At 37.1% G+C, this 15856-nt stretch overlaps 2 protein-coding genes across 3 annotated transcripts; one reads left to right on the top strand and one right to left on the bottom strand.

Annotated features, from left to right (window-relative positions):
• The first annotated feature begins 3349 nt into the window (after positions 1 to 3349).
• Positions 3350 to 11965, top strand: LOC125145382 (cardiac-enriched FHL2-interacting protein). 2 transcript variants are annotated; one of them, XM_047817906.1, is made up of 3 exons: positions 3350 to 3693; positions 4747 to 5113; positions 5454 to 11965. In XM_047817906.1, exon 3 carries the CDS (start codon positions 5515 to 5517, stop codon positions 10255 to 10257), a length of 4743 nt encoding a protein of 1580 aa, XP_047673862.1. In that variant the 5' UTR covers positions 3350 to 3693; positions 4747 to 5113; positions 5454 to 5514; the 3' UTR covers positions 10258 to 11965. The 2 variants fall into 2 exon arrangements, with proteins under 2 accessions (XP_047673862.1, XP_047673861.1); XM_047817905.1 differs by having other exon boundaries at positions 4747 to 11965.
• A 496-nt stretch (positions 11966 to 12461) lies between these two features.
• LOC113650676 (bone morphogenetic protein 2-like) lies at positions 12462 to 15558 on the bottom strand. The gene is made up of 5 exons (XM_047817843.1): positions 15291 to 15558; positions 15062 to 15189; positions 14799 to 14915; positions 12979 to 13156; positions 12462 to 12505 (listed from the first exon to the last, which is right to left on the bottom strand). Exons 1-5 carry the CDS (start codon positions 15556 to 15558, stop codon positions 12462 to 12464), a joined length of 735 nt encoding a protein of 244 aa, XP_047673799.1.
• Between the last annotated feature and the right edge of the window lie 298 nt (positions 15559 to 15856).

Raw genomic sequence — 15856 nt, 5'->3', positions numbered from 1 at the left:
TCTTTACACTAAAGATTTGGAGAGTAATAGTCTACTTCTATTGATTCTTTTGCTGCTGAGAGGGTTGATGTCTCTACCCAGGCTTCTACTTTTACTACCCAGGCTACTCAAACTCCTTCCTTCTCATCCTCATTCAGAAACATACAAGCTACTCAAACTCCATTGAATGTTAACTGAAGATCTCAACATCCTGAGCAATGTATACTGTTAAAACATATTACATAAGGCAGGAATGATTTTGATACATTGTCCTCTGGTGCACCTACAAACTTAATGGCCTACTCACCGTATAATGATTAACTACCTCATATCATATGCTTCTCCTTTACCTTCTCCCCTACTTCACTCCTACTTCATATATTTTTACCAGAGTACTTCGCACAAAGTTCAAATTTTGCAGCTGCAAAGCTACAATACTAACTTGCTTAGCAGCAGGTGGAAAAGAGGAACATACCTTATGTGTACATACAGTATCTTGTCATGATACTTCAATACCATATATAACATATGCCTGCATTATTTATTTTATATTGTGGTCCAGAGGTGAACGAAAAAACCCTCACAAACTTGCCAGTCGCTAAGGGAAATATTCTTACCTTGCCAGCTTATGCTTGACATTGTATTCATCACCTTGACTCTATATACATGTATATACACATTAAAATGTTACATTCATTATCCTTCACATGGATGTTCATTTACGTTATCAATCCTTTCATGTATGTTTTTTAATGTCTTCTGCTGTCTAATTAGAACAGTGTACTTCTGTCCCTTGTGGCTTTGTGCCACGTAGAGGGACTTGGTAGGAATCAGTGGAGAGGTTACCGGCACTTCACCCTGATCCCTAGTCTGCCTCCCTGTCCTTGTGTATGGCAGAGCTTTCAGGAATTGTTCTAACTTTACAGGTACGTTATCCCACATACTATCTGTTCCTGCTCAAATTGTGATGATCTCTACATTCTTCCATATTCTTGTGTTTATAAAGTACCATTCTAGTCTGGTTCAAGTTGGCAGTTATTAAGCCACTCATTAAGAAACCTAATCTAGATCCTAATGAACTATCAAATTACAGACCTATTTCACATCTTCTGTTTTGTCTAAAATAATCGAGAAGGAAAAAAGCGCCTCGGCGTCTTAAGTAAAGTCAGCCACATATTCACAGATTGGAGTTTCCCGAGTAATAACTCCTGAGCTAAACGCTGTTACTACACAAAGCGCGGTTGTAGCTGCCTCTCTACATTACTACGATAGAAAAGAGGTGTTATTTGTGTAGTAACAGCGTTTAGCTCAGGAGTTATTGACTCGTGGAAACTCCAACCTGTGAATATGTGGCCAACTTCCTGCTCCTTCAGTTCTCTCCAGCGCTGGAAAGCTGATCCTATATTAACACGTCCTACTTCTTGCCTTATCGTAAGTCTTTCTTCGCTTTCTTTCTTTGTTTTTATCCTCCATGTCAATGTTAAAACTGCTTTCTGCTTTCTGACAAGACACGTCCCTTTCTTCGCTTTCTTTCTTTCACGTTTGTTTTGATTTTTGTTTTGATTTTTGTTTATTATTCGGGCCGACTCAGTTTTCTGAAGCAGTTCTCAAAAATCGGAGACCCTGCCTTTCAATATTCGCTTTATTACACAATGCCTTAATACCTTCATCAGACAAAACTTTTCAATTTGATGTTTACTTCTTTAACCTGAAGCTAATGTGGCTAATAACTGGGGTCAGTTTATAACCTCTAGTTTAGCATTGTTAAATCTACATTCCTAAATTGTCACACAACTTCAATCTATGACAGATTAGTAATCTAACAAACACATTGGTTATGCTTGCTTTGCTTGCTAAATCTTAGTCTTAAGCTCTACATACTGTATAAATACCTTGTATTTACATCACTTGTATGTGCTGTCTTTCTAAAGCTTTATTTTTGCAAAAGCTGTTATTAAATCATTTAATGAAAGAATGCTAACAAATGTAAAATGAATCTTGCTTTAAACTTAGTTCAGTGTCTGTCACTGATTTATTTGTTAATTTTATTTTCACACAAATCCATCTCTGTGTGCACTTCTGTACTGTGATATTTAAATCTACGGCATTTAGAATGTAAAAATCTCTTTTTTTATTCTTATTATATCCATGCAAAATGCCCAGACTTTTTGTCTAGTCATTCATTTTAACCTTGCAAGTGAATCATATAGGTTTTATGTTTTATGTTTAATAATCAGTATATAACTTGTATTGTCTCTTGTTAGTGTATTGTGAGTCTACATGCCATAGGCCTTTCTCTGCTGTTTTCTGATCCTATGTGGCTGCAAATTATGTTTTTCTATTACCCTGCTGCTTTGCTTTAGCCCATGTGTTGAAATCCATCACTTTAAACACACTGGGCATGTCTTTGGCACCCAAAGCTCCTCTAAGGGAATGCAGCAGTGATCCAGTTGTCCTATTATAGCCTTGCCTTCTTGCATGGAATAAGACTTGACACAAGAGCCATTTGGTTGACTCAGTTGCTGAGGGTAGAGATCCATCTGCCTTTCTCCATCTGATCTGCCTATGACATGTACACTAGCATATACTAAATATACTAAAAGAGTTCAGAATTATTCAATATTCTTGCTACTGACACAGCCCAAGAGATAGCTTTGTGTTTTAAATATGACAGATGGACCCTGAGTTTGAAATCTGAAACTGATGGCAGGAATGGACAAAAAATGTGCACATGTAATAGTATCAATAGTAATGAATAGCTTATATTAACATTTGAAATATTTATATTTATTTATCTAATTTAATTTTGATTTCCAGATATTAAAGGTGCTGTATCAATTTGCCAGATTCTGTATCGCTGTCTGACTAGCTGATTGGCTGAGTTATGGAAAACATTATGAAATGCGTTTCAGGCCATTGGCATTGGCCATTAGCGTTTCAGGCCATTGGTGTACAAAATATGGGGCGTTTGAAATAGAACAGCATAAATAGCATGACAACATAAATAACATAACATAACTAGCATGACATGGTGCAGTAGTGAAATGTGAGAAGACTTAGTCAGTGATTGCGATACACAGAGATTTTGTTACTCTGATCAGAACCATCGAGTATGACCAGTGAGATCCTGGACAGCATATTACTAATATGCATGGCTTAAGATAACCAAACCAAGCTTCTCAATGTATTCAAGTTCCATTTGCCGCTAGTTCCACACAGTCCACATTCAAAATAGTTTGACACTTGCTCAGTTGACACAAGTGGCTATATTTGACTTTGTTTGCAAGAGACAAAATGAGTCATGTACCTATACTCAATGCAGCTACCTATACCTCAAAAGCACATGTGAAAATAAGGCAGCCATGGATCTTTCTAAATAACATATGTTAAGAGGGCTGAGAAGTAATAAGGTGACAGCAATGGCACTTATGCCCCCAATACCAAAATAGCAGATGACTGCTCTCCAGCTACTTCCCATGCTCTTACTGTGTTCTGCCTCGCTCAAATACTGCAGTTATTTTGGTAGGCTCTGCTGTGTACACTTGCTTTTTTGTCTGCCTGTGGATATCTACCTTACACTTCATCACATCCTTATGAAGAGTGCGTCTGTATTTTTTTAAAGAGTAGGCTCAGTATAAGTTTCTGAATGCTAATTTCTGGAAACCTTGTCTCATGTATTTGTTGAAACATGGAAATTGGAAACCCAGTTAAAAGGTAAGAAATAAGTTCGCTTTTCACTAAATGAAAAGCATTCATAACAAAAATCATCAATATTATTCATTGTAAAAGCACAGATTTTTTTTTGTCCAAACAGGGTAGGCATTTTTGACTTCCATTGTATGTATTACAAAGTACTGAAAAAAGTTATTAAGTTATTGATTTTATTTTGTTCCATTTACTGATCAGATTTGGATTCATTTAGTATTTATTCTGAATAGCTCTTACATAGAGTTGTCAGAAATAAAATGTTTATATTTCAGGTATATTTTGTATGTTTTAAAATAAAGATATATTATTTTCAACGATTTTCCTGGAGGTTACTGAGGTCTACTTGCTGTTTCATGGTGTTTAGTTACATGTACTTAACAGATGCATGGAAATCATCCAGATAGCAAGTTGATATGAAATTATAAGCACTGGAAAAAAAGATGTAGCATCCAAATTCTCTTGCCTCCTTTGATAATGTTTGCTATGGATTTATTCTTGGTTGTTTGGTTGTTATTCTTTATTCTCATATTTACAGTTGTATCCTTGCTATTCTGTTAGAATAGATTTCTATTTATGTTTTGATTTTGTTTTATTTAGATTTTACTGGTTTGATTAAGTTCACTGGCTATAAGGGTTCCTTGAAAAATGATGACATGAAAGCATGAACCTTAGCAACCATAGCATTTCATAGCTTTCCTGTATCTGAGTTTTTTTGTCCTTTAGTCTATTTCAGTGTCTAAAGTTTATGTCTTACCACCAGTGGGAATGGCAGAGGTAAACCAAAATGTAAACCAAAGTAACAGCGTAAAAGCGATTTTTTTAAGCCCATGGGAATTGCTTATCTTTTTTCTTATAGTCATGCTGCTGAACATGGCTTATGTGTTGGGAAAGGCAGATAGGCATTCAGGCTCATCTAAAAATAGTTCATGTGTGGCTTGGTGCATTTCTCATGAACTTTATCACTTTTATCACTTTATCCTTCTGGATTAACACATGAGAAGGGTAAAAACTTGTGTAAAATGAAGGAATTTCATAATAATCTGGCGTCTGTTTTTATAGGAAAAATCATGAGGTGGTGGTGAAATACTGGTGCTGGCCACATAGGATGTTACAGATATCAGACTGAAGTACGTGGATTATACATTGACCATGAGCTGCCTTAAAAAACAGCATGTGAGCTGTAAAGCAAGAATGCAGCACCCTTTCAACCTGAACAGCTTTATGGATGAGACAGACAGAGAGGTTATGAACCTTACAGACCGAGCCTTTAAGAGTCTGTGCATCGGTGATGAGGCAATCTACAATGACTCAGAACTTTTACCATCTCCAGTAGACTGTCACAAACCACTAGCTGAAGAGATACCAAAAAAACCTCAAGGGAACTTTGCTTTGGATGTTAAGAAGCATGGAGTTCATCAGCCCAATGGTATGTACAACAGACCACAGCAAATAAAAAACACATTAAAGGTGTCATCACTTTTTTCTGCATTTGCATCTAAGAAAAACAAAGACACAAAAATGACAAATGGGGACTCATGGGACAAATCGGCACTGCTTAGCATCCAAACTGAACTATCAGAGTTTTCTTCAGATTATCAAAACCACCTCAAGAATGAACACAACGACCAGGTCAAGAGTCATTGTAAGACCTCTGAAAAAGGGACTGATAATAAATCACACCAGAACATATTTAATTCATCAGGAAAATCATCTAAAAATCATCACAAGCTGAGAAAACTGAATTCCAAAAATCTTTTCCTTCACAGTGAATTCAGCCCATTCCGGTCTTGGGAAGACTTAAATAGGTTTAGACTGGACAACGTGGAGATGTTTACATGCAGTAGCCCAGATGGATTGTATGATTCCACGATTTACAGAGAAGTGAATTCAAACATATTGCATGTGCCAGAGACAAATAAAAGAGAGACAAGCCAAAGCACTTCACCTCTGCTTAAATCTAAACCCAATTTATTACAATTCACAGCAACTGTACCTTCAGTGCCAGAAAGCCATTCTGAGCTAAATGTCCCGAAACTGCCTGATGGTCAAATCAAGTCACTTCAGCCACAAGTCCTGCCGACATCCTCTGGGTCATTTCAGAGGTGTCAGTCTGAAGGGGATATTTGTGCTCCTTGGAGGAAAAATCGAAGCAGGCCAAAAGGGATTGTTCAGCCACTTAGTTCACCTGCATGTGAAAGGTCAAACACTGCAGAGCAGGGAGCAATACAAAATAAAAAGGAGATTAGAACAGTGGAAGAAGCAACTTCCTTAAATTCAACTCCATTCAATATTTCACAGCTGTTGACTCCTGTCATACCCTCTAGACAGGGTACAGGAACGTTAGAGATACTGCAGTCTGTTCAGTCACCCACAGACCTCAACATCCCAGTACTCCATGAAACCGAGATTCATCCATCACCTGATATCAAACGGGAAGCATACAAATCCAAGGCATCAAGTCTGTTGTTTAATCTAAAGGACAACAGAAAACGGGTCAAGGCAACATACAGCCCACAAAAGTTTAAAGGTTTAGATGCAGCAGACAAAATTAAACTGTCTCCTCTGATTGAACAGGTTTCTACCCAAAACACAGATTCTAAAACCATGTCGAATGTACAGGAAATCAATACGTATCCACTGAGTCCTGAGACTGCCGACATACAAAGCTCTCAATCCAGTGGTCCTCTAAATAGCACATTGCCAGATGACTTTTTGGGACTTAGTCTACTTCAAGCTGTAAATAAAGGCTCAAAAAGGAACCCTTTGGCCAAAGCAACATACCCATCTTTAAATTTGTACCAGAAATCTAGTCCTCTAGAAATGAATACTAAGACAATTTCAGTGGAGGTCCCTGGTTCTCATTCAACAGAAAACAAAAATTCAGAACAGATGATGAACAAAGAATATTTGCCAGACAATAATAGTAAGGATCACCAAAGAAAACATAATTTAACTAAACCAGATATAAACAACGCAAACCATGAATATACCCGCCTGAATTATGTTGCGACTGCAGACAAGACACTGACTGAGAAAACAAATGTGGTAGCTCTGAAGGAAAAACATTTTACTACAGATTTAACGAACCACAATGTACAAATGGATGCAGGTAGTAGAAATCAAGAGAAATTTAATACAGGAGAAACATTTAAGTCAGATGAAAGACCTATCAAATATAATGAACATCACAAAAAGGAAACAAAACCTAAGCATTTATTTTCTGCCAGACAAAACAAGTATATCAAAAATCAAAGATATGCGAATTTAGATGATGATGATGATGATGAAGATAATGAATGTTGGCAAGAGGATGTCATTTCTGTTGTAAGAGCTAAGCTAAGAGAGAGGGAATTGAAAGTATATATGGATAAAAATAACGGAAAGGTACAGGATTCTATGGATGATAGTGTTACAAATGATGACTTTACAAAAGATAATTATTCTATACCCTCTAAGAATGATCTGGGTATATGCACTGAACAAGAATTAGCCAGAAATGATGTCTTATCTATGAAAGGAAACACGTCAGCAAAAATCGCATTGTTTACTTTAAATGAAAAGTCCTCACATACAGTCCCAGTCTCGCTGAAAAAGAAAATAGGAAAGGATAAGAATGAGCTAGCCACAGTGGCTTTGGAGAAAAGGATTGCTGAAAGAGAAGAGGGAAAAAAGCTAAGTGATTTAGCTAAGCAACATGGAGAAGATTTAACCATGAAAGGAGAGCACAAAAAAGAGTGTATGCTATCATTGGACCAGAAGGAAACATTAGTAAATGTTATACCAGACAGCCAAGGTCGGAAGGCCATTTCTGATTTCACACCAACTAGCCAAAAGTTTCAAAGTATGTCAGATATAGACACCAATCATTGTGACTGTCATGTGCTTGAGGTAAAATTAGCTGAACCTTATAAGCAAGAGGGTGCTGCTAAGCACAGCCCAACTAGACTGATATCCACAGATAGTGACAGACTTGATAAACATAGTCAACAAGGTGACACAAGCAATAACATGTCAATGGATAGTGTAACTGAAATTAAAAACACAGTGTGTATACCTAGAAATATGCACCTTGGTCAAGAAAGCTCAGTGGTCCAGGACAATATTGACAAGAATCTCATTAGAGTTGGTGAGTATGAGTCATGTATTCAGAAAAAAGCTAAAAGAGAAAATTCTGTAAGTGAACACAGCAAAATAAATGAAAGACAAAGAAATGAAGATCTAGGAAGTGTTGAGCTATCAGTGAAACATGAAGAATTTTTAAGCACAGAAGTCAAGAATTTTAATCTACCAAAGGATGAAGGACAAGTAAATGGCCATGTGTCATCACTTATGGAAAAACTCAACAGAGAACAAATAGTGCAAACTTTAAATGTCCAAGAAAGTTTGAGTCAAGTAGATTGTATCAAGTGCAACCCCATAAATTCACCAGAGGATATAATGGGTTTTTCTGAAGTTAAAGAAGTTTTGACAAAACATGATCATAAAGCAAGAGAGTCCGATTCAGACAAGAAACAACATGAGAAAGGGTCAAAACTCACAATGAGAAATGAAGAAAATCTAGAAAATGTTAACGAAGATGTTAGAAGAAATGAAGAGGATAAGAAAGATGTGGATAGAACAAAGAATAAAGATGATTCTGATGTTTTCAGAAAAGCAGATCAAAACCAGATCAAATCCAAATACCAAGGTGAATACTCTGGCAAAGAGAATTTCATTGACAATTTTGAGAAATCAGACAAACCTGACCATGCATGTAAGAAGGCACCACAAACGAATTCTGATTACGCTCCCATGGATAAGATAACCCTTTATAATATTCTCAATCAAACTGAACCTTCATCGATGATAAATGATAAACAATTTGAACAAGGAAATCTACCTCACAAACTATCTGTGGACACCTTTTCACACAAAACAGAAGAGTCATCATCTCTGAATAAAGGGGAAGAAAGCAAATGTGAGAATTTAGACACCATTCATTCCAATAGCAACCCTGAATGTAACCCACATAATGCAGACATGGCAGTTCCAGCTCCAAAAGATATGGAAACTTCCCAGTGGGTGCGCTGTTTGATAGAATCAGCTCGCAATCTAACACCAACATGCCAGTCCACTGTCTCTTCTCCGACACTGGGGAAGCCTGCATTATTTAAAGTGAAAGACAACACATTAACTGCATCTCCTGTTACCAAAACAGTAAGACCCATACTCCATAAAACTGTTGCAGGAGTTACACAGCCATGGTCTCCTAGAGAAAGTTTAAGTGGGTCTGAAAGGGGTGAGGAAGACATTTTCAAGGACCTTGTGGACATGCAAACACCTGTACAGATAACCCAGCCAAACCAGACATCTATACATGATGTATATGCTCCATCCTCTCAATCCACCACAGATCTGGAGAGAAAACAGCTAATGGACAGTTCCACAGTTCCAGAAGCAGAGGGCTTGCAATTGGCTATAAGCTCAGTTTCAGAGAGAACAGAAAGCTGTGACATGAGTGCAGGAGACACTGTGGGGAACCTTGCATTTAACACTGTACCTACAGACAGCATACAGGGATCAAAGGCACCAAGTGAGAGATCTGATTCAGCCTGTAGTGGTATTGAAAATCAGCTTCAGGGCAAACCTCCTGCTGTCCCCCCAAAAACAGAGAAAACCCTGCGTCGTGCCTTGAAGCTGACTACAAAAAGAAACCAGAAAGCGGAAGCTAAAGGTAAAGCAGAGCGTGGCCGGAGCAGCGAGAAGGGTTCCTGCCAGAAACATGAGAGGAGGCATCAAAGTAGTGAAAAGGTTCTCAGTAACAGATCATATCATCGAGAGCATAGTACTGACAGGGGTATAAGTAATCGAAACACTCAGGAAGACAGCGGTGAGACATCTCTTCAAAAGAGTCACGCAAGTGAAAGGCATGCAACTGAGTATAATAAACCAAACAGCCGTCGGAAGGAGAAAGATTCTGAAAGGAAACTTTATAGTTCTCATAGCAGTCTAATCACGATGGATGATGATGCAAAGAGCAGTGTGGCTGAAAAAAAAGAACATCAATCCCATCACAAAGATCAGTTTGATACCCAGAATATAAATGTTGACAGAGAGAGATTAGGACGTACTAGAGAGAAATACGTGCCGAATCTGTACCACAGGGCTCATAGTTTGGACAGATATTCACGTGGCAAATATGAGCATAAGGTACTTAGCTCTGAAGGTCCTGCCTCTAAAACCAATTCTGAGACATTAAAGAAGCTCACCACTACACAAAAAGCACCATTACAAAACAGCATTGAGCATACTTATGGCTCTTCAGCAAACAACATGGTATCACAAACTTTCCCAATAACCCAAAGGAAGCTTCTGCAGGATCTTGATTCTGGACAGTACTTTGTGGTGGACATGCCAGTGCAAGTCAAGACTAAAACCTTCTTTGATCCAGAAACAGGACGCTATGTTCAACTGCCAGTTCAGTCAATTGAAGGGTCTGTACCAAGGGCACAATCTGTAGAAGTTGTGAACGCGCCACCATTGATGCTATATCATGGCTTTGTTCCAGTGCCTGTGTCATCCTTACCATAGCCTTATTGTAAATCCATCGTTGCCCCTGTTTACTTGGACTCAATTCAGTTCAGTGGTACGGAAGACTATAACAACCTTTATGAAAAGCAAAAAAAAGAGTGTCAGCCCTACACACGAGCTGCGCATGTATTAAAAGAGCACTTTTGAATAAACATAATCAGAATCTGATTGTGTTAGATTAAAATAGATGGAGATAAATTTAATTATGTTATAGACCAATAAAAGGTCTTGGAACTAAGTGAGTCTGAATTCAGGCATTAGTATTTGTGTCCTACATCGATATACATGTATTGTAAATATTTTGCTCCTAGCTCCTTCATGCCTTCGGTACTGACCTTTGAAATTTTCTAATGATTATGTATTTTGAGATGTTCGACTGCATTATCATGTTATTACAAGAATGTCTAAAATTAGTGTTTTTCCTAGTGATTATTTTAAAAATAGCATTGTTCAATTTCTTTGCCATATTTACTCGCAGATGACAAGATGCACTGATTAAATAGAGAAAAGGGAAAGTAGTGACTTTATATCCTAAAGGTAGATTTGGACAATAATGACATTTATGGACTATTTTGTGCATTTTGAAATAATTGATTTCATGAGGCTATGTGGCTGGCTTCATGAAGTGTAAACCATTCCAATAAAAAGTATTAAACTACTTAAAGCCTTATATTTCAGAGTAATTAAGAATGGTCAGCTTTAAGTAACTGGTTTAAATAAATCCATATTTAGATAAAAAGTTTTAGAGATAAAGAGTTTATTAGTGACTATTAGTGCAGGCTAATAACTGGCATGATATACTGGCTAATTACTGGCATGATATCTAAGTATCTCTTTCTGGGTTTCCAACCACCACATGACCTTGCATTGGGTTCCAGACTTTGTGCTAAACAGTTGGTGCCATTGGAAGATACAACTTAATATATAAAGTGCATTGCATGTGTTTCTGGTCAGCATGTATCGTAGTTAATGAGTATTGAGTTCAGAGTTCAAAGATGTAACGCTGTGGCAGAAACAAGTGTTTCAATCCCATTAGCATATCTATATACATATGTAACTGTGCTTCGGCATCTAAATGGTGAAAACCTGAGTATGAGAATGGCCAAAGAGGGGACACATGTGATGTACAGTAGCCACATGAGGTTGAGGCAACAAAAATATTTTTTAATTAAATTGTGTGTCAGATCTTTTCACCTCCTGCATCACCGGTACCCACGAAGTAATAATCCTGTTAGTGTTGCTGGTTTGAATGGTTATTTTTATTTAATTTACATATGTTCATAGATTCATGCCCTTAAAAATAGAGGCTGTTTAGAGGCATTCAAAAGTTGATGCAGTTTTGCGAAAGATATTTTTGCAAATTCATCCTTTTGTGTACAATTAACATACAAGTGAAAAATCACTTTTGATTTCACTTTGTTTCACCTCTGTTAATGTATTTATGTTACTGACAGTGAAAATTATTTTAGTTATTCATTTGCTTGATCTGCATCTGTACAGCTCATTCAAAACAGGTTGTACATGAGAACAAACAAAACCAGCCTAAAGCCACATGTATTTATTCTCTAGGACAAAATATCCTACTACATTTAGCCATTCCAGTGCAAAAAACTATGTGATGAACTACTATTCCTAATAAACTACTAATCAGTGGCCCCTTGTGGTGAAAACTGGCACAAAATTGTTACCCATACCCATTGTAAGAATTTAGCTTTCCTAAAAATATATATATATATATGTGTGTGTGTGTGTGTGTGTGTGTGTGTGTGTGTGTGTGTGTGTGTGTGTGTGTGTGTTTTTTTTTTTATTTGTGTGTGTTTTTATATATATATATATATATATATATATATATATATATATATATGTGTGTGTGTGTGTGTTTTTATATATATATGTGTGTGTGTTTATATGTGTGTGTGTGTGTGTGTGTGTGTGTTTATATGTGTGTGTGTGTGTGTCTCTGGTGTGTTTAAAAATTCTGAAAATGAGTGAATTTATAGATTTTTTGGGGTTAACACAATATCATAGTAATATTTTGTATTGCAACACACTGCCGTTTATTTGCTTATATTAATTCCTATAGATTATATCAAAAATCCAACACATACTGACGTACAGTGGTCAGTGGCAGCCACAGCTTCCTGCCACCATTTCATCATATTGTTTCAGAACAACATTTTCCTCATCGTCAAAATACAAGAGACTTATTGGTTGAAGGTTGTCTGGTACGCAGCATGGCCTTCCCACTCTGTTGGACAGTCTTAATGTGTTTACTATGGATTGCACAATGGCATGGTTAGTTGGACGTAAGCTTCCACTGAGTGGAAACGGACAGGACCCACTGCAGTGATATGCATTGTAGCCACTTGGGGATATTATCCATCCAGACCAACCAAGTTTTACAAAGTCCACATATAGAGGTGTTCTCTGACAATTGCCAATTGCCAGTTGCTCATTTTCAGCTGCCCTTTTATGTATACTCCTCCGATGTGGAAAAACAGACCGGAGGGAGCTGTTGTACTTGAGGAACTGGAAGGAAAAGTCAGTGATCTGACCTGATGTAAAAACACCTTCACCTGTGGAATAAAAAAACTGACTTCAGAAATGTTACTCTGATAAAATGTTACTTTGAACAGCATCTATAAATCCAACTGTATGAACTGATAACTGTACATGTAGTAAATGACATGTAGAAAAATGAGTTTCTGAGGTCACCTTTACCAGAGCTTCTGCTTCGACCATCGTTTGAGAAGACAACCAAATAGGCATTTTGGGTATTTTCCTCATACCCTGTTTCTCTCGCACTTTGTACATACATCTTCAACCAGTGTCCCGAAGTTAAAGTTGAAACAACCAGGATGCCATTATTTGTGATGCCGTTGAGAATCCAGTTGGTGACCTATTATAAATTTGAGACAACAAACTTACAGTTTTGTTAGCCCTATTGCACTGCTAGTGTACTGCAGCATGAATGTGGATATATCAATTGTGAGACCAGCTACTAAGTGACTACACTCTTTTTATAGGCTATTCAGCATGTTGTAAGGCTTATCTCTGTCAGTCTAATAAGGAGAATCATATACATATACGCATATACATCATGTATATATATAAGCATATACATCATGTATTGATTTCAAACCAGAGGTGTGCTAAGCAGGTGTATTAAAGGGTCTTGCTGCACCACCTACTGTCAGTACTGTGTAACTGTACCCATGGATAGGTTATTTTACAATATGTCAAAATACATGTAATTTTAATGTTTGTTAAGTAAATGTCAACTGAATGATAAAGGTGCTCTGTAATAATAATAATAATAATAATAATAATAATAATAATAATAATAATAATAATAATAATTTGTCCAGATTGACTTGCACAAGATTCTTATTAATGATACTGGTTCACTAGGTCACAGACTAACACACTATCATTAGTGTAACAACCGGTAATATAGCAATAAAAGGTGCTAATGTAAGTACTTTGGGAAGAGGTAGGATTGTATCATTTAAAAACTCATTCCAAGAAGTTCATTCTACCACCTACAGTAGGTGCCAAAATAGAGAAGAATCTTGATGCCTGAATTCTTTAAGAGATAGTGAGATCATTCAAGATGCTTGGGAATCAGAGATAGTGTGGTGTAGTATGGGGTTCAATGAATGCTTTGAGGTGAATGGGTGCTGCTCTGCTTTTGGTTTTGTAGGCAAGAATTAGTGCTTAATATGCTAATGCTAGGCACTACAGTAAGGCAGTGGAGAGAATGTAGTATTTATATATTATATTTATATTTTATATCTATCTATAATACATTTTATTTAACCTAACAACAATAAAATAGTTACTTAAAATAGCAACAATGGAGTTAATTATCTGACAATTAAATCTGCTTCAATTATGAAGAATTTTGTCCTATACTGTGATTACATTTTCCCCAGACAGAGAAAAAAATGGTAAGTGTAAGCAAAAATCTGTAGAACCCAGAATCTGTGAATATCTGTAGAACGTTAATTTTAATAGAATCATGTAATTTTAATATCAAGCTCATTATACATTATGACTACTTTATTTAAATGTGTGAAATAATATACTGAGCACTTATCACTGCAAATGTGTGCTTTCATTTATTAACATTCACAAGTCATAATGATTTCATAAAACGTCATGTCATTTATATGCTCAAGTTAAGATTATTTATTCTGAATTTACAATCTATTTATTCACCATACAAATTTGGGAAAATAATCAGGAAAATAAAGAAGAAAATATGAAAACTTTCACAGATCATACCAATTGATTTGAGCTTGCTTTGCTAACTTGCTTTGCTACCTGTACTGTAAGCTAAAAAAAAATGATAGACTTGCATGCAAAAGTTTATACACCCCTGGCCAAAAGACACATTTTGCATTTCCTTTTCATAATTTCATAACTTCTGTCCACGAAAAGAAATGCTGCATCACTTAACCATGCTACACTCTTCACATTGCAGTGGAATAGCTAATACTGTATCTGTGTGTCTCTGTGTCAGAGTGCATGGAACTCACCGTCTGTGTGATGTTAAACACTTCCCATCCTTCAGTGTACACAGACAGTAAACGTGACAGGATCAGGTTTCCTCGCCAGGGTTCCACTTTGCTGTTCAGCACTTCATACAAATCCACCTAAAATCCAACATCAGAGAGAGAGAGAGAGAGAGAGAGAGAGAGAGAGAGAGAGAGAGAGAGAGAGAGAGAGAGAGAGAGAGAGCGAGAGAGAGAGCTGAGTAACTGATCCACTTTATTTGAGAACAAACTAAAGTAAAACTTACTCTGTAAAAGTGATGTCCGGATAAAACCGCGCGCGCGCGCCGAAACCACCGAATTTCTGCTTTTGTGATGATCTCTTGGTAGCCAAATGATGTCAGGTTAAAAAGGAGAAGCGAGCCATTAGATTTTGCTGAAAAAAATATAATGGTATGGGAAAAAATTTAGTGCCTATGAAAAAATCAGATGATGTTCTGTGTAATATTCTGAGTGCTGCTGAGGGTTATTGCGCACCTGCAAAGCTCCTCACGATATTCCCCTGCAAAATCGAAGGGTTTCTGAGATGTTCCTCGTACAGCTCCATCATAAAGCGCGGCGCATTTTTGCGCACTACATGACGCCCATCATCTCGGACCTGGAGCGCGTCATTCCATGTGGTTTGCTTGGACATATCTGTAATTACGCGCGCTTCTGGCGTTTTAGAGTCATCAGCGGACAGCACACTGAAAACTAACAACAAGGCCAGGATTTTAAAAAGATAAAAACTTCTTAGCAAAGCCATGGCCAGTGACAGAGGTGTCAAGTGCGTCCACATTAAACCTTAGCGCGTAGCTTGCACCAGGATGGCATGAGGTCACGTGATGCATAATTGCACTTGCCAAGCTGGACTGTAGTGGGTAGCATTATAATCAGTTTACGCTGTGTGCTTGTCCAGCGTTATGCTTTTCAACCCAATATGCTTTTCACAATAAAGTAGTCCTGAAATAAAGCTGCCATGCAACAGTTAAGTTCTGATCCCTTCAGAACTTAAAAACCTAAAAGAATACGAAAAAGTGAACTCTGAAAGCAAAAGCATTAAA

The sequence above is a fragment of the Tachysurus fulvidraco genome, chromosome 8 (assembly GCF_022655615.1).
Source record: "Tachysurus fulvidraco isolate hzauxx_2018 chromosome 8, HZAU_PFXX_2.0, whole genome shotgun sequence".
Taxonomy (NCBI): domain Eukaryota; kingdom Metazoa; phylum Chordata; class Actinopteri; order Siluriformes; family Bagridae; genus Tachysurus; species Tachysurus fulvidraco.
This window is presented reverse-complemented; position numbering and strand designations above follow the sequence as displayed.